Raw genomic sequence first — 23,193 nt, 5'->3', positions numbered from 1 at the left:
TATATGATACACATTTTCAATTCCGTTTCCCGTTTTCAGTTTAATCAATAATTGACCAAAATACTGTTGTATACCTTTGGACACTTCCCCTGTTCACCCTGAAATGTTGTGTAAACACACACACACACACACACACATACACACACACACACACACACACACATATATATATATATGTACATGTATATATATCGTTATAGGGCTAAATAAAGGGTTCAGTTTCAAAAAATTCGAATTTTCTGCCAATTCTTTCATAGTTCAGGCTTTATAGGGTTAACTGCCACCTGACTTCATCCTCTCAACGGGCAAGAAAAAACTCCCAAAAAAACCCAGCTGGACTGGGAAAAATGGAAGAAATCTTGGGAAGGACCACAGAGAGAGGAGACCCCTTCCTGGCCAGACAGGTGGGCAACAGGTGAGCAACATGCAGAAGAGCAGCAGCCTCAACCCAGGAGGCAGGACGAGGACGAGGATGAGGACGAGGATGGGGAGAATGAAGAGGACACCTGGGAGAAGGCCAGTCATACTCGCACATGACATTCATACTCAAACACACACAACACACACACTCACGCGCTCTTTCACACACACACAAATACACAACCACAGAAGAAGAGGAGAGAGAGGTATTAGTAGGCTCCCAGGACTACAGCACTTCTTCACACTCACAAACTTGTTCTGTTATCTGCTAATTATATCATCATGTTGTTTTGACTCTTTAAAAAAGCTGTGCTGATCTTTTGTTCTGATATTTTTTGTGAGCTTGACTAAACTAGTGAGTTTTTGCTGTGTCGTGGGCTAATGTTAGCGAGCTAGCTGCTGTGTCTGAAAGACAGAAGTGGAGCTTTCCCCCAATCAGGATGCAGGATGAGTGGTCCAACGAATGGTCCTATCATGGCACACAGCTGGTTGAATGTGTCTCCTGACATTCTGAAATGCTTCTTGACAACAACTTCCCAAATTGCTTAGTCCACCTTAGTTCCCAGATGTACGGAGGACAACAAGGTGGTTGCTCCATAATAATTATTTTCTATTTCCATTCCCACTTTTCCACCTTTTCCCCCGCTTTTAAGTTGCGTCTTTCCTGCTCTCTTCTGTTGCTGTTGTTCATTTTGACTTTTGACTGACACACCTGTAATACACACATAAATTCACATTTTGTTTTGCAGAGTTTCTGAAAATTTGGTTAAAATTTGCGATATATTTTCATGTAAACGCGACTAATGATGCTCACTATATTAAAATTATTACTTTAACTTATTTGGGGTTCAAGTCCGTAGGGCTGAAACCCACTTGTTTTTGCTTCTGATTATTATTATTTTTCTTGCACAAATTGATGTTGCACAAATTCCTGTGAGATGATTAGAGACATGAAATTTTGCACATTGCTCAGACGTTGTGTGCAAATATTGCCAAAGAAGTTTTACCCCAATCGGCCTGATTGGGGCACTAAAAATTAAAAGTCAAAATTTTGAACTTTAAAAATGTATAACTCCTACTCCCGTAAGTCTGAGTTACACAAAACTCTGTACAGACATCAGTCAGTCCTCACTCTACAAATTTGCCTCATGAACCCAGAAGGTCCGCCATACTGGATTTTCCACCTTTTTGAATGTTTGAAAAACAAGTTTGACATTTCCTCCTTGACCGTTGGTCCGACGGCTTCCAAATTGGCTGTGGGTCAATATTGGACTAAGCTGATCAGTAGCTGTGTAAGTCTTGGTGATATCTAGTCATATATAGTGACAGTGTTCAAGATATTGACCAATGAACTTTGAAAGGGGCGTGGCTAAGGACATGAATAGGAAAAAGTCAACAACCAACGGGCCAATCATCAAATCAAACTAAATCATAAGTTTGTCCAGTCACCAAAGTCACATGATGCTTGCAAACAGTGTTGAACCAAGTGTATAAAACTAGTTGAAATTGCTCAATAGGGGGCGCCACCAGTTCCAAATATGTGCATGTACACGGTGCAAACTCGACCATCAATCAGTAGCAGTTTGTCCTAATGTCACCAAACTCAGAGGATATTTTTAATGAAGCTGTGGAAACTGTCAGCTTCCAATGGTCTTTGTTGGCTTGAACGCCAGAGTTGTCGTTTGTGCAATATTTGTTATTTTAATTTGTATTTTTTGTTTGTTTATTACTAATATGTGCATTTTGTTTTTGTGTATTAACTTCCTCACTGAGAGGCAACAGATCAGCAGCACAGCTCTGCTCTCCTGGCTCATTTTTAACACAAATCTGCATCATCACTTCAATAAAGTGGAGAGCAGCATCACACACACACCTGCAGCAGCATTTTCACGCGCAACACAGACTGCTCTAACACACCTAATTTATGTTGAGTCGCTCCATCTCAATTTCTTCAGCCTGTAGTTGTGGACGGTCATCACGTCTGGGTTGTTCACGTGCTCTTCGTCTTCTGCAAACAACAACAGCAACAGCAACAACAACAGCAACAGCACCAACAGCAACTGCCACTATAATATAATCTTGGCTCCCAGCAGGTTTCGGCAGACCTGAAAACCAGAAAACAGATTTATCCAGGCTGTTCTCATTCAACGTTCATACAAATTCCTACGAAAAATATTGCACTATAATTCGTATATTTCCCACGTAATTGTGAACCAGAAAGTTGTGATCACGTGACCTATGCGCTGCAGGCTGGTCTTACTGTGAAAACAAAATAAATGGCGGACATTCCTTTTATTCTCAGTGGAAGATGCAATATTTTAAGAGAGCTTATGCATTCAAATGCGTTTTGATAACAGGTTATGTGCGAGGAGCACGCAATGCATTATTAGGAGGTCATGCTTATTTCACGGATTTCTGTGAGAGCAGGTTAACCCCACGCCTCCCTCCCCAGATTTCCACAGCGAGCGGAAGCTACATCAGCGACAGTGGTAGCAGCGTCCATAGCAACAGCCATAGCAACGATAGAAACCTGAAAGAATCTTCGTAATAACTAACAAAGTAAACATTATATACACTAACTGAATGAAGATTTTGGAAATAAAATGCACATTTCCCGCTAGAAATGTTATCAAAACGCATTTGAATGAATAAGCTCTCTTAAAATATTGCATTTTCCACTGAGAATAAAAGGAATGTCCGCCATTTTTCTTAAGGCTCTCGCTTCGGGGCTCGCGCATGCGCGCGGATCGTTCATGCTGCTGGAAATTCATAGGAATATGCACGAAAATTTGTGCATAACTTTTTGTATGATATCATATGAACCGTTTCATGAGAATACGTTGGATTTATCAGGTAAACGGTGACTGACTGGAAGAAAATCCTCCGTCTCCTCATCTCCAGACTCATGTGGGAGTTTAAAACATGGGTGAGTTTTCTCCACTGACTGCCATCACTCATTATCTACTGCAGGTTAGAAAACCATTTGTTGGAGCCAGAGGCTATGTCCAGAGGCTTTACAGTTTGATCAGCTGTCTGCTGTCAGCAGTGATCTCCAGCTCTCACAGAGAAAAGCAAAAATCACAAACACTGCTGAATCCCAGAAATCAAAGGGCACCAACAAAATAAGAACAAAGTGTGGAAACAAATAAAAAATCAGATAAAATTTGTTTGCACATCACTTCCTGCATCTGGCCCATGTTGCTGAATGCAAACTTGATATCTTAGATTCCTATTCAGTGTCTCTTCACCATCGATAAAACCCAGTCAAACTGTTCAGATTCAACCTGCAGCCACTGAACTCACCTTGATCTGGATCTACAACCTCCAGCTGGATGATGCTGATGGGCTTGGTTTTAATAATGGCTCTCTTCATGCGTCCTTCACCAGCAGCTTTAAAGCGACACTCGTATGTTCCATTGTCGTTTTCAGTCACGTTCTTCATAATCACAGACAGGTTGCCGTTCTTCATCTTTTTGTCTCTCAGCTCCACCCGGTTCTCAAAAGATGGATGCTGGTGGACTGAGTCAATGTGTCCGTCTCGGTAAAGGAAGACAGTTTCTTCATCCTCCAGGTCAGTTCTGCTCCACTCTGCTGCTGTGATGTTGACATCATCAGGAACCTGACAGATCAGGGTGACGTTCTCTCCAGGTCGAGCTTTCAGGTTCAGGACTAAAGGGCGATGGAAAAATAAATCCAGAACAGAAAAGTTAACAACACAGATCTTCAAACAGATTCCAGTTGTTGTCAGTTTAAACTTCAAATGGATCCCCAAACACTCAGAAGCCGTCAGCTCATTAGTTTTAACATCAGCCCCGTTCACAAATAAGCACAAGTCATTTGTAAGTGCAGAGAACATCCATCATACACTATATTACCAAAAGTATTCGCTCACCCATTCAAATGATCAGAATCAGGTGTCCTAATCACTTGGCCTGGCCACAGGTGTATAAAATCAAGCACTCAGGCATGCAGACTGTGAAACAAGACATTTGTGAAAGAATGGGCCGCTCTCAGGAGCTCAGTGAATTCCAGCGTGGAACTGTCATAGGATGCCACCTGTGCAACAAATCCAGTCGTGAAATTTCCTCGCTCCTAAATATTCCACAGTCAACTGTCAGCTCTATTATAACAAAATGGAAGCGTTTGGGAACAACAGCAACTCAGCCACGAAGTGGTAGGCCACGTAAAGTGACGGAGAGGGGTCAGCGGATGCTGAAGCGCATAGTGCAAAGAGGTCGCCGACTTTCTGCACAGTCAATTGCTACAGAGCTACAAACTTCATGTGACCTTCAGATTAGCCCAAGTACAGTACGCAGAGAGCTTCATGGAATGGGTTTCCATGGCCGAGCAGCTGCAGCCAAGCCACACATCACCAAGTGCAACGCAAAGCGTCGGATGCAATGGTGTAACGCACGCCGCCACTGGCCTCTAGAGCAGTGGAGACGCGTTCTCTGGAGTGATGAATCACGCTTTTCCATCTGGCAATCTGATGGACAAGTCTGGGTTTGGAGGTTGCCAGGAGAACGGTACATTTCAGACTGCATTGTGCCGACTGTGAAATTTGGTGGAGGAGGAATTATGGTGTGGGGTTGTTTTTCAGGAGCTGGGCTTGGCCCCTTAGTTCCAGCGAAAGGAACTTTGAATGCTTCAGGATACCAAAACATTTTGGACAATTCCATGCTCCCAACCTTGTGGGAACAGTTTGGAGCGGGCCCCTTCCTCTTCCAACATGACTGTGCACCAGTGCACAAAGCAAGGTCCATAAAGACATGGATGACAGAGTCTGGTGTGGATGAACTTGACTGGCCTGCACAGAGTCCTGACCTGAACCCGATAGAACACCTTTGGGATGAATTAGAGCGGAGACTGAGAGCCAGGCCTTCTCGACCAACATCAGTGTGTGACCTCACCAATGCGCTTTTGGAAGAATGGTCAAAAATTCCTATAAACACTCTCCTAAACCTTGTGGACAGTCTTCACAGAAGAGTTGAAGCTGTAATAGCTGCAAAAGGTGGACCGACATCATATTGAACTCTATGGGTTAGGAATGGGATGGCACTTCAGTTCATAGTATGAGTAAAGGCAGGTGAGCGAATACTTTTGGTAATATAGTGTATCTACAATCTGTACAGTAAAACCTGCAGCTGAACTCCCCCCTGTGCTGAGCTGTGAACATAAACCCTCTGAGAATAATCATCCTGTCGTCACAACTTTATTGTCTTCTGCTTCTAGATTGGTCACTTCTGTCTTGCTGATACAAAAGTGGAGGCTGGAGTAGAATATGGGCTTCATTATATTTTCAGAAAAACAAACTGTATACAGCGGTCCCTCATTTATTGCAGGAGTTACGTTCTAAAAATAACATGCAATAGGCGAAATCCGCGAAGTAGGCAGCTTTATTTTTTACAATTATTCTAGATGTTTTAAGGCTGTAAAAGCCCTCACTACACACTTTATACACTTTTCTCAGACAGGCATTAACATTTTCTCACTTTTCTCTCTTGTTTAAACTCTCAAAGTTCAAACCTTTGTAGAAAAATAAGTCCAGTATTATAGAATGAACGCATTCTGTACTGTACAGGAGACACGGCACGGAGGAGACTGATTGACAATGGTCTACAGTCCCTTAGCCAATCAGGAGGCAGAACACAATGTGCTGCATAAAAAAAAAAAAAAAAAAAAAAAAAAGACATGCAAAATTGCACACAAAAAAATCCGTGAAACTGCGAGGCCGCGAAAGGTGAACCATGTTGTAGGGAGGGACCACTTTATGATTGTTTTATCATCAAATATGATGTGATTGTTCTCATCGGTTTCAGGGAAGGTGATGAGGTGCAGGTTTGGACCTGTGACAGCAGGCCCGTGCACACAGGACTGGACTGAAACCAGCAGGACGACTGGCTGATGATCCCTCATGAAACCAGACCAGACAGAGAAGACAGAGAGTTCCCCCTCAGCAAATCAAGGCACTAAAAACTCAACCAGGGTGCAAAATCAGTTTGATCCGACCGTCCAAGTGACTCATCTCACATTGTTCCCGGTCGACTCTCCTGCTAAACCTTCCCAAGAAGCAGCAAAGCCACCAGTGGCTGAGTTTCTGTTTTTGCAGTTTTTGCAGACTGGTGTAACAATAACAACCTGCTCCTGAATGTGGAGAAAACCAAAGAACTAGTGATTGATTTCAGGAGGAAACGGCCGGTGCACACCCTGCTTTACATCAAGGACACTGCTGTGGAGATCGTCCCACATATCAAGTTCCTGGGGGTCCACGTAGCAGACAACCTCACCTGGTCCCTACACACCTCCTCCACTGTTAAAAAGGCTCACCAGCGCCTGCACTTCCTGCGAAGCTTAAAGAGAGCCCACCTCAGCCCATCAATCTTCACCACCTAAGTCTGACAGCTCCTGTAACCCAGTACCGGGCATCAGGTTTATGTCACTTGGTCTCACGGTTTCACACTAACCCTGAACCTCCGGCGGAACGTGTTGTTCTTCAGGGTTTTGCAACTCAGTTCTTCTACTCATTTGTACTTACCCTCTACTTATTTGTACTTTTGGTACTTTTGTACCTTTTGTATATTGTTGCAGATTGTATATAGTCGTTCATTGTATATAGGAATGTCATATATTCTTTCTATTTTATCTTTATTTCTATCTTATTTTCTTTTATTTTTATTATTATTACCGTTATTATTATTATTTGTATTTTTATTTTTATTTTATTTTTATTTTTTACTTGCACAGTGCCGGAGTTGTTGCAATTACATTTCACTGCTGCTGTACCTGTACATTCATGCATGTGACGAATAAACCTTGAATCTTGAATCTTGAATCAAAGGCACCACTGAGAGTGTGCTAACCAGCAGCATCTCTCTGGGGCATGAGAGCAGCAGTGCCTCAAACAGAAAGGCACTGAGAGGAGTGGTGAGGTCAGCTGAAAAAATAAATGGGGTCACACTGCCACCTGTTGGGGACCTGGCGAAACAACGCTGCCTGTCGAGGGCAACAAGAATCACCAGGGACCCCACTCACCCCTGTCATGGACTGTTTTCTCTTCTGCCCTCAGGCAGAAGATACCGCAGCCGCCATGCCTGACAGCTTCTACCCAACCGCCATCAGACCTTTGAACACCTGCAAAAACCTCGGACTCTAAAACCACATAAAAACACTCTGAGCAGACCTCAGCCACACTGTTTACCTCTACTATCTATTTATTAAGCTTTGGTTCTGCACATAAAATCTTGCACATATATTTTATATTTTGTACATACATATTTATATATTTATATATTTTTATACTGCCTCTCTCTGATTCTTTTATCCTTGTTCTTTTTATTCCTTTACTTTTTATGGTGTTTATCAAATCTTTTTATTGTGACCAAATGCATCATTTTTTCGTTTCACAATGCATCTCTGATGTAATGTTGAAATGACAAATAAAGAAATCTGAATCTGAATCTGAATCTGAGTTTCACCATGTGCACACAGCTGCAGCCGCCAAGAGGCAGCCCACAGCTTACAGCAACAACTGCTGATTATTTTATTTATGCATCCTTTCTCTAAGAAGGACATCCTGTAACATATGAAATAGGGAGTTGTTGAACTTTGCCTGACTACGCTGCGATAGTGCTAGTTGTGATTTTCCTGTTGTCATGTTGCATCAGACTCATGCTGAGGAGGCAGTGCCTGAGAGCCATGGACAAACAGATGAGCGTTTTGGCTGGACTGGCCAAGGTGGATGACATGGGGTTAGAGTTATTTTAATAGGAGGATGGAGACGGACGCAGGAAAGGAGCTTGTGTACTGACGACAGAACAGGAAGGAGGAGACGAAGGACAATGTCGAAGCACAACCAAACATTTACACCCACACTCATGCACCCTATGTTTTGATTACATTTGTATTCACTGCCATCACTGTGCTCTAAATGATCTCTCAGTACGTTATCCTGACATACAAGCATCTCAGTTGATGTTGTTCATCAGCATCATATCCAGTATCCATCATTACCATACAGTATATCTTATCATTCGTACTGGTTAGGAGTTACAGCAAGAAGCTACTGTTTTTCATTTGTATTGCCACCATGATGCACTAGCTAGTCGATACACAGGGCAGTGGATGGTTCACACCTTACGCCAAGGTTAAGAAATCAAAAGGGAGTTTTCCTGGTTTGATAACAGCCAAACAGGTTTTTTGCCCTTGCAAGACATAACATGTCCATTGACACTGTGCGACTGTGTAACATGTAAATACTGATGAGTTTTACCAAAACTAATGCACTTCTTTTAGCTTAATTTTACAGGTGGTTGTTGTTTCACAAAGTGTGGAACAACAACAGCAACCACCAATGAAAGGCTGATTCCCACGGTCTGCATCCGCTGAGGCTCCATACGTTCTTGGTTGACTACCTTTGATACTGAAGGCGACATGGCGCCCAGGAAAGAGAGATAAGCAGCTTCCTAAGTCTGTCTGTTTGTTTGACACCTCTTCCTTAAATTGCACAGCCTGCCAGATGTCAGTAAATCAGATGAAAAAAATTCAGATGGAATAAAATCAGCCTAAGTACATGTGAGTCAGCGAGTCAGTGAAGCCATAGTGTTTTGTCGGTGCACGTGGTGGAACCAACATGCACCGACATGATGATGAAAATATGACTCGGAGCCATAATCCAGCCTTAACAGCTCACCTGAAGTGGAAGACGCCAGGTAAAAGATCCAGGAGCAGGTGACTAGAGCGAAGAATGTGAAACAAGCCATGAGACGACGTGTTGCGGCTCCCCTTGTGTCTGTGTTCCAGAAACTTCCGTGTGATCTGGAAGTGCTTCTCCTTGCCACGTAATGTACCGGAAGATAACGTTGCATTCAAATAATGTAGATACTCTTTTTTTTTCTATCTGAACAATAAATGTCTAATCGACAACCACTCATGCGGGTGTAACTGGAAAACCCAGACTTTTGAATTGAAAAAAAAAAAAAAAACTGCATTCAAACTCCAGTTGATTTAAACTGCCAGTTTAAATCAGCAGGGGTCAGCAGAGTCAAGTTACACACAAACTCTGCTGTGTTTCCACTACATCAATACCAGGCTGCTGCAGTACCAGTACTGCAGTAATACACAGACCCCTTTAAAGTACAGTACACACACACACACACACACACACTGAATTTGGAAGTCTCCACTTCCCCTGAGCTGCATCTGTTTGGGCTGTGGGAGAAAACCAACACACACCAGCAGAGAATCTGCAAACTCTACCCAGAGAGGATCTGGGGCCGAAATTCAAACCCACGACCTTCCTGCTGGTTGAGCACTGGAGATGTTTCCAGGCGACTGGGACTAGAGACTCAGAGGAGCAGTTTGACTCTACAACTTCAAATAACAGACCAAATAATAATAATAATACCTTTATTTGTATAGCACTTTTCAAAACACGCAGTTACAAAGTGCTTCACAATAAAATAACATAATAAAAATAATAAAATAAAATACAATAAAATTTTAAAAAATAAAAATAAAAGTGAGGATAAAACAAAAATGAAATTACAATAATACCAGAAGGGGTCTCCATAAAATAGTAAAAGACCATAAAAGACAGAACCAGCAACTAAGAAAAGGCCATACGGTAAAAGTGAGTTTTAAGAGGGGATTTAAAAGATGACAGAGAGTTTGCCTGCCTGAGGCCCTCCGGCAGGGCGTTCCAGAGTCTGGGGCCCCGAACAGCAAAGGCACGGTCATCTCTCAAGACCAAACGAGATTAACCCAGCAAACAGGCCTGCAATGGCCCTTTACAGGCCCACTTAGGGCAGCCCGCGCAGGCCCCCTGAGAATTTGCTCATTGGCAAAACGTTGGCCCCTCAGTGCTGGTCCCGCATGGGCAGCCCTCATTAAGCCCTAAGGAAGCCTGCACTGGCCCTGTATGGGCCCACTTAGGGCTACAGGGCGCACAGCAGGCAGCCTTTACCTAGCCTTCAGGAAGCCCTCACTGCCCTCACTAGGCCCACACTGATTTTGCAGTTAAATTAATCTACAACAATAAATCTTAAACATTTTTCATTCAGTGTAATGTGTGTGTATTTAATAAATGAATTGATTTGAATCCTTTTGACTATCGAACATTTTTGACAATGCATACATCAATGACTGCATCCATTTTAGATGTATGGAACTCCCAAAGGAAACTACACTAGTAGCTGAAATACATTTATGTGTGGAACTGATTTCTTGTTGTAGATTAATTTAACTGCAAAATCAGTGTGGGCCTAGTGAGGGCAGTGAGGGCTTCCTGAAGGCTAGGTAAAGGCTGCCTGCTGTGCCCCTGTAGCCCTAAGTGGGCCCATACAGGGCCAGTGCAGGCTTCCTTAGGGGTTAATGAGGGCTGCCCATGCGGGACCTGCACTGAGGGGCCAACGTTTTGCCAATGAGCAAATTCTCAGGGGGCCTGCGCGGGCTGCCCTAAGTGGGCCTGTAAAGGGCCATTGCAGGCCTGTTTGCTGGGAAGGGACCTACAGAAAGGCTCAGATTACGGCCAGACTCATAAGGGGTTAACAATTCTCGGATATAGGGAGGAGCCAGGACGTTTAAGGCTTTAAAAACAAGTAACAACACCTTAAAATCAATTCTAAAACACACAGGAAGCCAGTGGAGGGCAGCTAGAACAGGTGTAATGTGGTCACTTCTCCTGGTGCGAGTTAAGAGTCTGGCGGCGGCATTCTGGATCAATTGTAATCTGTGAATGTTACGTTGGCAGATACCAGAGTAAAGCGCATTACAATAATCAAGTCTGGAAGAGATCAGTGCTTGAATGATAATTTCAAAAAGTGCAGGGGAGAGGAAAGGACGGATTTTCGACAGCTGTCTTAATGTAGCAAAGCATGTTTGAACAACCTTGGTTAGTTGAGGTAAACCAGTCTAGTGCCACACCACTGACTCCGACACTGTGCTTCAGACGATTGATCAAGACTCTGTGGTCCACCGTATCGAAGGCGGCGCTGATGTCGAGGAGGATTAAAACTAAATAAAAACCAGAGTCAGCAGCCATCAGGAGGTCATTAGCAACCTTGACCAGAGCAGTCTCTGTGCTATGAAGCCTGATTTCCATTCATAAACGAAATTAGCTGGGATGCCACAGTTTTTTCTAAAATCTTGGATAAAAAAGGTAGTTTAGAAATAGGTCTAAAATTACTAAAAACAGCTGGGTCGAGAGAAGGCTTCTTTAAAAGAGGAGAAACAATAGCATGTTTAAAATGAGAAGGAAAAATCCCAGACGATAAAGAACAATTTATAATATTTACAATATCCGGGCCGACTGTCGGCCTTTTAAAAACCAGTAGGTAGGAATACAATCAAAAAGGCAGGTGGAGGACTTTGAGCCTGTAACAGTGCGTTCCAGGGTGAATTGTAGTAAGGTGAAAGGGGGACAGGAATCAGATTCAGGCTGTCTAGAGTCGGAGTGGAAATTCTGGCGGATGTTATTGATTTTTTAAATAAAATGATTAAGAAATCGTTCACAATTTTCAGCGGTGGGTTCAACTGACTGATTAGGAGGGGGACCAATAATAAAGTTGACCATTTTGAAGAGGATTCTGGGATTATGACCATGCGTTCTAATAAGATCGGAAAAGTAACAACTTCTTGTTTCTTTGATTTTGAGCTGATAGCAAAACGGTAAATCTTTCAAAGTAGCAAGAGAAGTGCTGTTTCTGTCTTTTTTCCACTTCCTCTCGGCCCTCCTGCATTGTCTCTTTGTACTCCTTACCTCCTCAGTTATCCAGGGCAAAGAGGGGGCTCTGGACGGTCTGAGTCTGACCGGAGCTATGGAGTCTAAAATATGTGTGCAAGAGCTGTTAAAAACACTGACAAGCTCGTCAACAGTGTGACTTGTATTATTAACAGATTCCCTATATTTCGTAAATGCAGACAGATTGTAAGTTAAGGGGGCGAGAGCGGAACAGAGAAATAGGCTTGGAGTCAGGAGAGAGAAATGGAATCTGGAACTGTATAGCATTGTGGTCAGAGACAGGAAAACCGATTTGATTTATCTCACCTAAATTGAGACCATTGGACATGATGAGGTCTAATGTGTGCCTCTTGGAGTGGCTGGGGAAATTGTCATGTTGGGTGAGATTAAAAGAATCTAAAAGTTTAATAAAATCAACGGCAAGTGGAGAGGAAGAAGAACAGCACACATGGATGTTAAAATTGCCAAGGATCAGGACCCTGTCATATTTTAATATTTTGACAAATAGGAGCTCAGAAAATTCCTGGATAAAACCTGAGATTAGCTCCGGTGGTCTGTTTAAGACACATAAAAAAAGGCAAATTATTTCTGATGATAAAATTGAGACTTTCAAATGAGGTAAAACAGCCAAATGAAACTGGAGAACACTTAAAAGCATTTTTGTGAATACAGGCAACCCCACCCCCACGACCTGATGGTCTCGGCTGATGGAAAATAGATAATCAGGGGGACAGGTTTCAATGAGGGGGGCGTATTCATCGGGACATAACCAATACTCTGTGATGATAAAAAGTTAATGTTATTTGACAGAATTAAATCCTGACAGATAAAAGACTTATTTCTGAGAGACCTTACATTGAGTGAACAGAAGAGAGTAGAACTTGTAGGGTGGATTGGAGAGATGGAACTGACATCGACAAGGTTGTTTCTGAGACAGTAGTGTGAAGGAGCTAAAAAACCACCCTGTCTATTTGATATTGAAACCGGGATAGAGGAAACTGAGTGAGCCACAGCAGGACCCGCAGTGACAGGTGTAGCATTAACACACATAGAAAGTGGATGCTGGGGTGGGTCATGCTGTGCAGAATATCAGTCCAGGCTAAAAGCAATAAAATTAATAAAATTATGTTGCAGTTCTCTAGTCCCGTTCCTGTTAAGATGAAGTCTGTCCTGCTTAAAAAGGTCTGGCCTGGTCCAGAAAGAGTCAAAGTTGCTGATGAACCCGATACCAGTGGCTGTGGAGTAGTTATTCATCCAGTTGTGTAACTGTTCAGAAGGTCAGCAACTCATGGTCAGTTTCCTGCATAGGTATCCCATTCACAGATCACATGCACAGTCCCTGTCTGTTACTCTGCGCGCTAAGAGCATGCGAACACGCATGGATCGCACATGAACAGACACCGCCAGGACGCTCTGAACCAATCAGACACCAGATTGGCTGTGTGAACTGTCTGCCGCGAGCCGATGAAAAAGTTTTTCATTCTCCGCAGCAGCTTCTGGGTTTAATTCATTCATCTCTGTCGTTCGGACTGTCTTTTCACTTACCGCTGCAGTTTTCTGGACTTTTCTTGCTTCATTTGTTGAATTACTCCTTCCTGTGCGTCCATGAGAATGTGAGTAATAATTTATTGTTCTGTTATTCTTAATTCGACTGTGTATGTTGTTATTCGGCAATTAACATACCGTTGTAGATTATAGTGCTGTATCGTGTCATGCACGTCGGTTAACTGTTGCCTATTCCTTTATTGTCAGTCTAATAATTATATGGTTCCTGACGATATTGTTTATGTTGGCAAGTGATGCACCGCTGTGGCATCAGTTATCATTATTCATGTTAGTAGCATGGTGAGAGCGCCGATGCGTCCATTAAGGGACCGTCGCACATTTTTTGATTCACCCTCTACACATTATACCAGTGTAATATATATATATATATATATATATGCACCTCTCTGAGCTGAGATGTTATTTGCTGATAGCCCTTACTGTTAGGAGGATTGTGGTCGCTTTATTTGTTCATTTGTGTTTTTTTTTTTGTTTGTTTGTTTTTTTTTTTTTTTGTGACTGCATAGTATTATTATTGCATTGTGTATCTCATGCCTTCTGGTAATGTTTATTTCCATTGCATATAATTAATGGCTGTGCATTTCTGTTTATTCTTATTGTAGAAACCACACACACACATATACACACAATTCAGAGTACTTCAACTTCCAATAATAAATGAGTGGCATCTCAATGAGAGTGTGTGTGACTTGGATTCATTAAGCCATCATTCCTGTTCTTACCGGACAACCTGTGGAGAGTGTAGAGACAATCACAGAATCAGCACCTAAGGATTTATTCATTCAGTCATTAAGAGGTCACAAGTTTGGTACTCAGTAAACCAACGCCTTTTTACAGTAACCTAAAAAGACGACTGAAGCGTTCTGAATTATTGGACATGACAGGGATGGGGCCTGAAAGAATACACCTCTTGCCCAGGCTTTCAACTGTGGAGACTAGCGATTCCAGCTCGTAGTGCAGTTGAATGGAGTTCCTAGCCATGACATCATTGCAGCCAGTGTGCAGGATGACAGTGTGTGTGGAGGGGTGCAAATCGAGGAGAGCTGGAATAAGTTCAATAAAATCAGAGGTCCTCCATCCAGAGAGACAGTAGGTAATGGCTCCAGGGAGCTTTAAAAGTGGACAATGGAGTCTCTGACCACCAAAATCTCACAGCGCTCGGACACAGTGTTGTCTTTATAGAGGGCAAGTTTTGGGTTTAACTTGTGGAGTGGGGAGGGGGGAGGGTGAACTAGGGCAGCTCAGGTGAGCTGAGTTCGTAGCCTGATTAGGCATCCGTGAGGAGTTGGCAGAGGGGACAGAGGTAGCGGCAGTAGGAGCAGCAGCAGGTGGCTGCAAGAGGGAGGGTGACGCTACCGAGTGACAAATTTGGGGCTGTGGGGGTGACAAACGGGGTCGTTTACGTTCTGGAGGGGCTGAAGAGGAGGATGAGGATGGAGGGGAGTCCGAAGGCAAGCTGAAGTGGAGCCTGAGCTCAGGGCGTCAGTTGCAGTCGCTGCTGGGGGAGGAGGAGCCAAGGGCTGCTGGTAGTCCTCGGGCTCCAGAACAGCTAGCTGTCCAAGGACCAGTCTGACCTGCCGGCTTACTGACTGAACACAATTTGTAGCAGACATGAACAAAACTGGTACCAAGAAGAAAAGAAAAAATATATACAGTATATATACAGTATTTTCCCACAAAGAGAAGTTGTTTTTGTTTTAAATCCCTTCTGACCACCCTCAATAAACTCAACTTTGAAAAAAATGAGAATTTCTCATTAATTTGTTCTATTATTATTATTATTATTATTATTATTATTATGTTTGGGGTCAATTTGACCCCAGTCAATGTTTAATGTCTCTAATGATTAACATCATTTTTTTGGTTCATATTTAATGAGTTTTCCTAATGTAATTGGTACTACTGGGTAAACATGAAATTCACATGATGATATGTTTTCAATGTCCTGTACACACTTTGTAACGCATTGTGTAAATAACAAAAATCTGCACACTTTCCCTTGATTTGGCTCACCATCTTGGATCCACAGTTTCCATGTGCATACACCAAGAGGCCCTCAGTGCTAAAACTCAACCTAAATAAAATCAAATAAACAAGCCAACGATCATAATCAGGAAAAAAAAAAAATTCAGGGATTGACATTAATGTTTATACTGCATATCTGAATATCTATACTGACTACAAGTATTTAACAATTCTGTAATGTAAGTTAAAGGCAACTAAAGAAAGACAAGCAGGCAATTTAACAGAGTTCTTGTCTTTAGTGCAACTGTGCATCAACAACATCAAACATAAACATAAATAAAATAAAATAAAATATAATACAATATAGGTCAATAAAAGAATCTGTGTTGCTGAGGCTCCACAGTTCTATAAGCTTGAGATTTTAAATCAAGGTTAGTAAAAATGGATATTTCCTGCTTCCCTAGAGACAACAGGCCAATGTGCCTAATAAAAGCTCTCATTTCAAAAAAGCATGCTAAACTATAATTGTTCTAACTGCCACCTGACAAAATAAACAGTGAGGAAAAACATCAGTAGCTCAGTTGACTATTATTGTTATCACCATTATCATCAACTCCACATCAGCAATATAATAAATAAAGTGGGCCTATTTTCTTTGAGTAACTTCCACTTTGACTTCTAAAGAAACCTCTTATGTGCACTTTTCTTTTTCTGGGACCCATCCTGGCTGTGCCTTATTACCAAACACATGGAACAGCTGACAGTTGCAGATGCACACGGACTGCAGCTACTCCGCTGCACACATCATCAGGCGCTTTTTACAACCACATGGAGTGACGGCAGGGACGGCCAACCACACATTAGCAAGAATATGCAATTTACCAATTACCCAATTACCCACAATCCCCTAAATAGAGAGATTGGAAACATGGCTAGAGTGATAGTAGTGAACCAGAAATGGACCCACAACTTGTCAAGGAGCTGGTGGATTTTAAAGTCCACAGTAAATTCCCTACAGGATCCAACAAGCAAGAGCGCTTTATTATAAAAAGGAGAGCAACAAACTTTATCATTAAGAGTGAGTAATCCCATAAAACCACAAAAACTTGTTTATCAATGACATTTTGATCTACAATAATTCAGGAGTCACACCCTCTCCAGGTGGAGATATCTGCAGGAGGCAGAGGAATAAAGAGGCACAGAGGCAGATCAAGTCCTCAGAAGTTTCCACTGCAGCATTGTCAGGCCACACTGTGGTGCTGAAGACTCACCCGGCCAGAACACACAGCTATTATTGGCCTGGAATGGAGGCTGACATCCGGAAATGGCTAAGCGATCAAAGGATTTAGGTACACCTATATGCTCCTAATTTTCTTATGAAAAAAATAAAACTCACTTGAAATGACTCTTCTTTACTGAAATGTTGGCCAGCTTCTATTGTTCAGGCACAATATTGTGGCCATAAATAGAAAGTAACCACTGTGATGTGAGGACATGTAGTATTCCCTATTTCCAGATTTATATGTCATCCATATGTTTCCCAGTTACCAGTGAAGGAGTTGTATAGAGTGCAGCTCATGAAAACTATAGCAAAAATTGAAAAAGAAAAAGAAATGGTCTATATGGAGAACAACTCATGCCACAATAATGTCACATGCCCTCTCTGGGTGACCCTGAAAAGCGGGATTTGAGTATGCCTATGGCCATCTCAACCTGGGCTCTAGTCTAGTCTAAAACGTTGTTGGGGCCCCGGCTCAGGGTCAGGGTCAGGTGTCAACAGAGAGGGCTGGCATGGATAGCCTCCATCCCCCAGAAGGTAGCCATCAAACTCTCCTGTACTTATAGAGGACACATTTGAGTTGGTTTCTACATTTGTAATGATGTAGGCTGCATCACATATGATCTTCACAGTGCAGAGAATGACACGAGTTACAGTCTATTGTAATGTATACATGTTTAGATGGTAGGTCATATACCTGGACATTGATGCTGTGAAAGGATTTTCTATTCACATAGTCCCCTTTGTTTTCTGCAGGCACAGTAATAGCAATTTGTGTCCCATCTATGCACCCTTTCACATTTGGAAGCCCTGCAAAATGACAGCTAATGAAGCTACTGAGCCAACTCTGAGGTCGCAGCAGAATGTACAGAATATCATAATTTAAAATAATAGAATATATGATTTCTACATCAGTCACCTTCAATCCTGTGGAATTCCTCTTTGATGTGTCCGGGTGTGTGTCCGGGGAACACTACCAACGGTAACAGGCGTTTCAGTGCGAGGGTCACTTTCCTCACAGTTCTGCATACTGTGGCCTTTCCAAAGTGCTCTGCATCCCACATGTTGTTCAGAAAACTACCTTTTTTCAAGAAAACGTAGCGCTATGCATAAAATTTGCAGTGACGTGAGCGCACAGCAGCAGTGTGTGAAGTTGGTGATGTAAGGCTGGAGAATGTTATTGAGAAAAATTATCATGTTTGATGAAAAGCGGTAGCATTCAAACAGATAATCCTCTGGAAATGACAGGACATCTAATTTGGGTCGGAAGATTCTCTCGCGACGTCAGGCATTTTGAATCAGTTCGGCTTCGATATCAGTCGGATTGGGAATGAATGGGCAATCCATGTCTAACAGCTGTCCTTCATGTGGGATGAGACAGGTAGAAACTCAGGGTTTCTTATAGTAAACCTGTTCACAGAGTCTGTTACCATGGTGACTGACTCACAGTTTCAGTTACCTCTCTTTCCAGAACGGATAACTCAGAGTTTCCCTCATCTCAGGGTTAATTTACTCCAAGTTTTCACATAACCCGCTTCCTGGAATACCCCACCGGAAACACTGTCCGTCTATATATGTACACACACACACACACACACACACACACACACACACGTATTGAAAAGCCTTTAAAAATGAATGAGAAGCACTAGCCTGAAAGTTATGTTTAATTTTGGAGAGCATACACACAAAAAATAAAAAATTTTTCTTCAATGCAATTTTTGGCGATTTCATTTATCCAAGATTTTTTTTTCTTTTAATAATTGTGTTTGATCAGCATTGACTCTTCTATTGATCAGACTGTGCTAAATAAAATTAAGAAACGTATAATGCATATTTCATGTTTACATAATGAGTTTCAGAATGAGCCACAGTGACTGTGCGCACTGCAGGGTTTAGTTTGTTTAGCTCTGGTTTCTGCGCTCCAAGCATTCCAAGACATTTGTGAGTATTTCTTGGTACTCGTCAGATTCTCTCTGGAGAAACCTGTCGCTCTCCACGAACTCTGTGAGGCGTTCCAGCTCTTCTTGGTTGATGACCTTCTTCTCGTGGTAGAGCTTCAGCAGCTCCAGGAAACCCTTCTTGTAGATCTTCCTGATTCGTTCTTTTGTAAACTCAATGATCACCCCGCACTCTTTCTCACAGTCTTTCTCACAGTCTTTCTTGCACTTTTTCTTGAACTCTTTCTCAGGCAGACCTGGAACAAATGGCAAAGCATGAAATTTTGAATGAGTAATTGATTGATTGACTGAATGATCGACTTCATTGATCTCCAAACTGGGGATCAAAGAAGTGAGATGTTCCCCAGTTCAGGGAACAATGTTCAGTGAATAAAGAGAGAAAAAAACAGACAAAACAAGTGGCCTTGATCAAAATTAATAAAATAGGTACAGATTATTCAGCATAACACACCTGTAATTACACAATTGCACCTGTAGTAACATAACACAAATGTTGTTACACACCTGCAGTAACATAACACACCTGTAGTAACATAACACACCTGAAAATAACACACCTGCAGTAACATAACACACCTGAAAATAACACACCTGCAGTAACATAACACACCTGCAGTAACATAACACACCTGCAGTAACATAACACACCTGTAAGTGGGGGTGTTGTGTTCAGCTCGGCAGTGAGACACATGAAGTTCCTGACACATAAACCTGAGTAACAGTTTTTATTCGAGTTGTTTTCTGGGGGTTTAAGTTGCCGGGGTCAAACTGAGCCCAGCCGATCAAAAACATGTTAATAAATCTGAAGCCAACAGGAGGAAGTGATGCAGAAATAAAAGGTATGTTTACCAACCTGCATGCCTTCGTATTTGATTGGAAGTGTGAGGATGAGCCACGATGAAAGCGAGCTTCAGCATCCTCTCCGCCTCTCCTCGAGCGATGTAGTCAGCCAGCAGAGTCCTGCCAACACAAGGCAGCACTCAGAGAAAACAGACAAAGCCCTGAACCTGCCTCACCTGTTCATACAGGCCACGCCCTGGGAAACCTCCGTCCACGGCACACTTCATTTTGCCCTCCTCCTCCCCCAGAGTTTCCCTCAGCCAATTCTCTGGAGACTGTGTTCAAGTCCTGTCTTCAGTTTAGTTCTTTGTCCAGTTATTGTGTTTGCCAAAAAATAGTCTTTAGAAAAAGAACTCACCTTACGCTTCGGGATTCTGTGCTGTTGCCGGTGGTGAGGTTGACCCTGTGGCACTGCGTCGGCACCTCGATGGCGAGCAAGTTGCGTCCTTTCCGGTCATTTTCCAAGCTGCACGCCATCTCATAGAGAGCCGGGTTAATATATTTCAGAGAATCAAACTCAGGATGCTGTCTGACCGTCTCCCAAGAGTCCACCGGTGGGATGTGATCTGCCTCCATGCAGCCTTTAAAGCAATCATCTCTCTCATGCAATCTTCTGTTTATCAAACTGAAAAGTTAAACATTGGATTTACTTCATTATGTCAGCATGAAATATTCAACAGGAAATCCTCCTTAACGCTTCTGTTGGAATCCTCTGGAACCCAATAAACAAAGCATGGGATGCTGAGTCATGATCATTCTGTGATATCATGACTTAACATTATTTGGCTTTTATTTCTTGTAGGTGAAGTCTTTAATTTGAAGAGCTGCTTAACTGATTTATTTTTGTATCACATGTAATACATTACATGTATGTGCATGTATGTGCATGTGTGTGTGTTTATATGTATTAAGTCTGTTGTGAACTGAATAGTTCTGTTTGTTTTCTAAATAACAGAAGAAAATGTAAAAATCTTGAATTCAGTTTTAGAAATATTAGACCTAATATTAGAATATTAGATTTATTAATAAATTATTTAACCTGGAAGCTGACTGAATGACAGGTTATGATTCACTGATTAAAGCCAGCATATGACAGTAACACAGATACAGGACAGGCAGGGGGCGGGGACAGCTGGTGACGTAAACAGGAAGTCCTCTGTAGGTGGGACATATGTGCATTGATTCTACAATAAATACACATGTACGAAATTAAGAATATTCGTAAGTATAGGTATAGCTATATACCCCATATATCCACAGAGTTATTGCACTATTGAACTGTAAAGTCCTACAGGTAAAAATAATTGCATGTTGAAATAGTTAAATGAATGTAAATATAATATAAAGGTGAAACAGGATACTTTACTCTTTGTATCGGCCGGCACCTCCAGCGTTGACTTTGTTAGCCAATTTAGAAGAGCTACTGATTTCTTCATGCCCTCGCTTCTGCTGGTTTGGCTCCTCATCTTGGGACGGAGACCCACTGCTCAAGCTTAATTTGGAGAGGTTTTCCGACAGCATGCCATCGGCCATCGGTGCCCCCCTGACAACCAGGCCACCAGAAGAGTCTTTATCTTCAGTCCCTCGCTTCTCCTGGTTTGACTCCTGCTGGTTTGGCTCCTCATCTTGGGACGGAGACCCACTGCTCAAGCTTAATTTGGAGAGGTTTTCCGACAGCATGCCATCGGCCATCGGTGCCCCCCTGACAACCAGGCCACCAGAAGAGTCTTTATCTTCAGTCCCTCGCTTCTCCTGGTTTGACTCCTGCTGGTTTGGCTCCTCATCTTGGGACGGAGACCCACTGCTCAAGCTTAATTTGGAGAGGTTTTCCGACAGCATGCCATCGGCCATCGGTGCCCCCCTGACAACCAGGCCACCAGAAGAGTCTTTATCTTCAGTCCCTCGCTTCTCCTGGTTTGACTCCTGCTGGTTTGGCTCCTCATCTTGGGACGGAGACCCACTGCGCACGCTTAATGTGGCCAGCTTTTCCAACATCATGTAGCCGGCCGCCAGTACCCCCCTGACAGCCATGGTGGCCAGGCCCACTGCACCTGAGACCACCTTCCCCGCCATTGAAGCTACTGCCCAAAAAGCTGTGGCGAAGAATTTCTGAGCTACAACCTGACACACTCTCACCTACACAGCTTTAACACATCAGGAACCACTGTCTGTCTATACACACACACACACACCACCAATGAAAATGTTCAGCTGTGATGCACGGACTAACCAAATCAGTCTAAACCAATGGGTGCGGACCCCACTTCCTCACATAGACGGACATGTCAACACTTGACGAGCAGCACAAGTGATATCCAAGAAAAACAGAGGGGAGGAGCTCGTCTGTGTGAAGAACAATATGTATACACTACCAGTCAAAAGTTTGGACACACCTTCTCGTTCAATGTTTTTTCTTTATTTTTACTACTTTCTACATTGTAGATACAAACTGAAGACATCAAATATATGAAGCAAGATATATGGAATTATGTAGCAAAGAAAAAAAAAGTTAAATAATTCTAAATATGTTTTATATTTTAGATTCCTCAAAGTAGCCCCCCTTTGCTTTGTTGACAGCGCTGCAAACCCTTGGCCTTCTCTCAGTGAGCTTCATGATGTAGTCACCTGAAATGGTTTTCACTTCACAGGTGTGCCTTGTCAGGGTTCTTTTTTTTTAAGTTCTTTTATTAGGATAACCCCTTGAGATGAACCATCTCATTTTCGAGGGGGTCCTAAACACAGCACAAAGAAAAGGACATTATACGCAAGCAAATTTGACAAACATAGCAGTAAATAAATCATGACATAAACAAGCAACAAATAACACAATACAAACACAACTCAAAACAAACACACACACACACACACACACACACACACACACACAATGGGCAGCGAAAAAAAAAAAAAAACAGAGCCTACAATTACAGCTTATTAAACAACAGAATAATGATCATTCTAGAGATATCCCGGCATTATTGTAAAATATAAAAGTAAAATGTCAGTGAAAGGGAAGAAATATAAAATACAACTGGATGGGTGTTAAAGTCTTCATGTACAATTGGTATGCAGATGACTTGCCAAGGCATGTTTAAACAGTCTGAGGGATGAAATAGAGTGAATATTTGTGGGCAAATTATTCCAGTCAGAACGTGCTTTGAACATAAAAGCTTTTTTTTTTTTTTGATGTGGACAATGAAACATTAGGTACTGAAAAGAAACACTGTACAGTATGTCTCAAGTGATGAGTGGAGGAAAAGGAACCAACAGCTGTTTTAGATAAAAAGGATAATTGAAATTAACACATTTAAAGATAAATTGCAACCAGTGCATCTGCCTTCTTATAAAAGGTGAGGGCAGGTCAAGAAGTGCATACATTGTGCAATGATGAGTTGTGAATGAACAGTTAAGAATGAATCTACACA

General features: G+C 42.3%; 1 protein-coding gene across 1 annotated transcript in view; it reads right to left on the bottom strand.

Annotated features, from left to right (window-relative positions):
• The window catches only part of LOC115367846 (uncharacterized), a 69,785-nt gene extending 47,831 nt beyond the window's left edge, over positions 1-21,954 (bottom strand). Inside the window, exons 1-3 of the mRNA XM_030063794.1 lie at positions 21,804-21,954; positions 21,135-21,644; positions 20,127-20,393 (exon numbers count right to left, since the gene is read on the bottom strand). Coding sequence (XP_029919654.1) covers positions 20,127-20,393; positions 21,135-21,644; positions 21,804-21,841 — 815 coding nt within the window. The 5' untranslated portion in view covers positions 21,842-21,954. The remainder of the gene's footprint in view (positions 1-20,126; positions 20,394-21,134; positions 21,645-21,803) is intronic.
• Between the last annotated feature and the right edge of the window lie 1,239 nt (positions 21,955-23,193).

Source organism: Myripristis murdjan, chromosome 11, assembly GCF_902150065.1.
Source record: "Myripristis murdjan chromosome 11, fMyrMur1.1, whole genome shotgun sequence".
In the NCBI taxonomy this organism is placed as follows: domain Eukaryota; kingdom Metazoa; phylum Chordata; class Actinopteri; order Holocentriformes; family Holocentridae; genus Myripristis; species Myripristis murdjan.
Note: the sequence above shows the minus strand (reverse complement) of the source record. Positions and strands in the feature narration are given on the sequence as shown.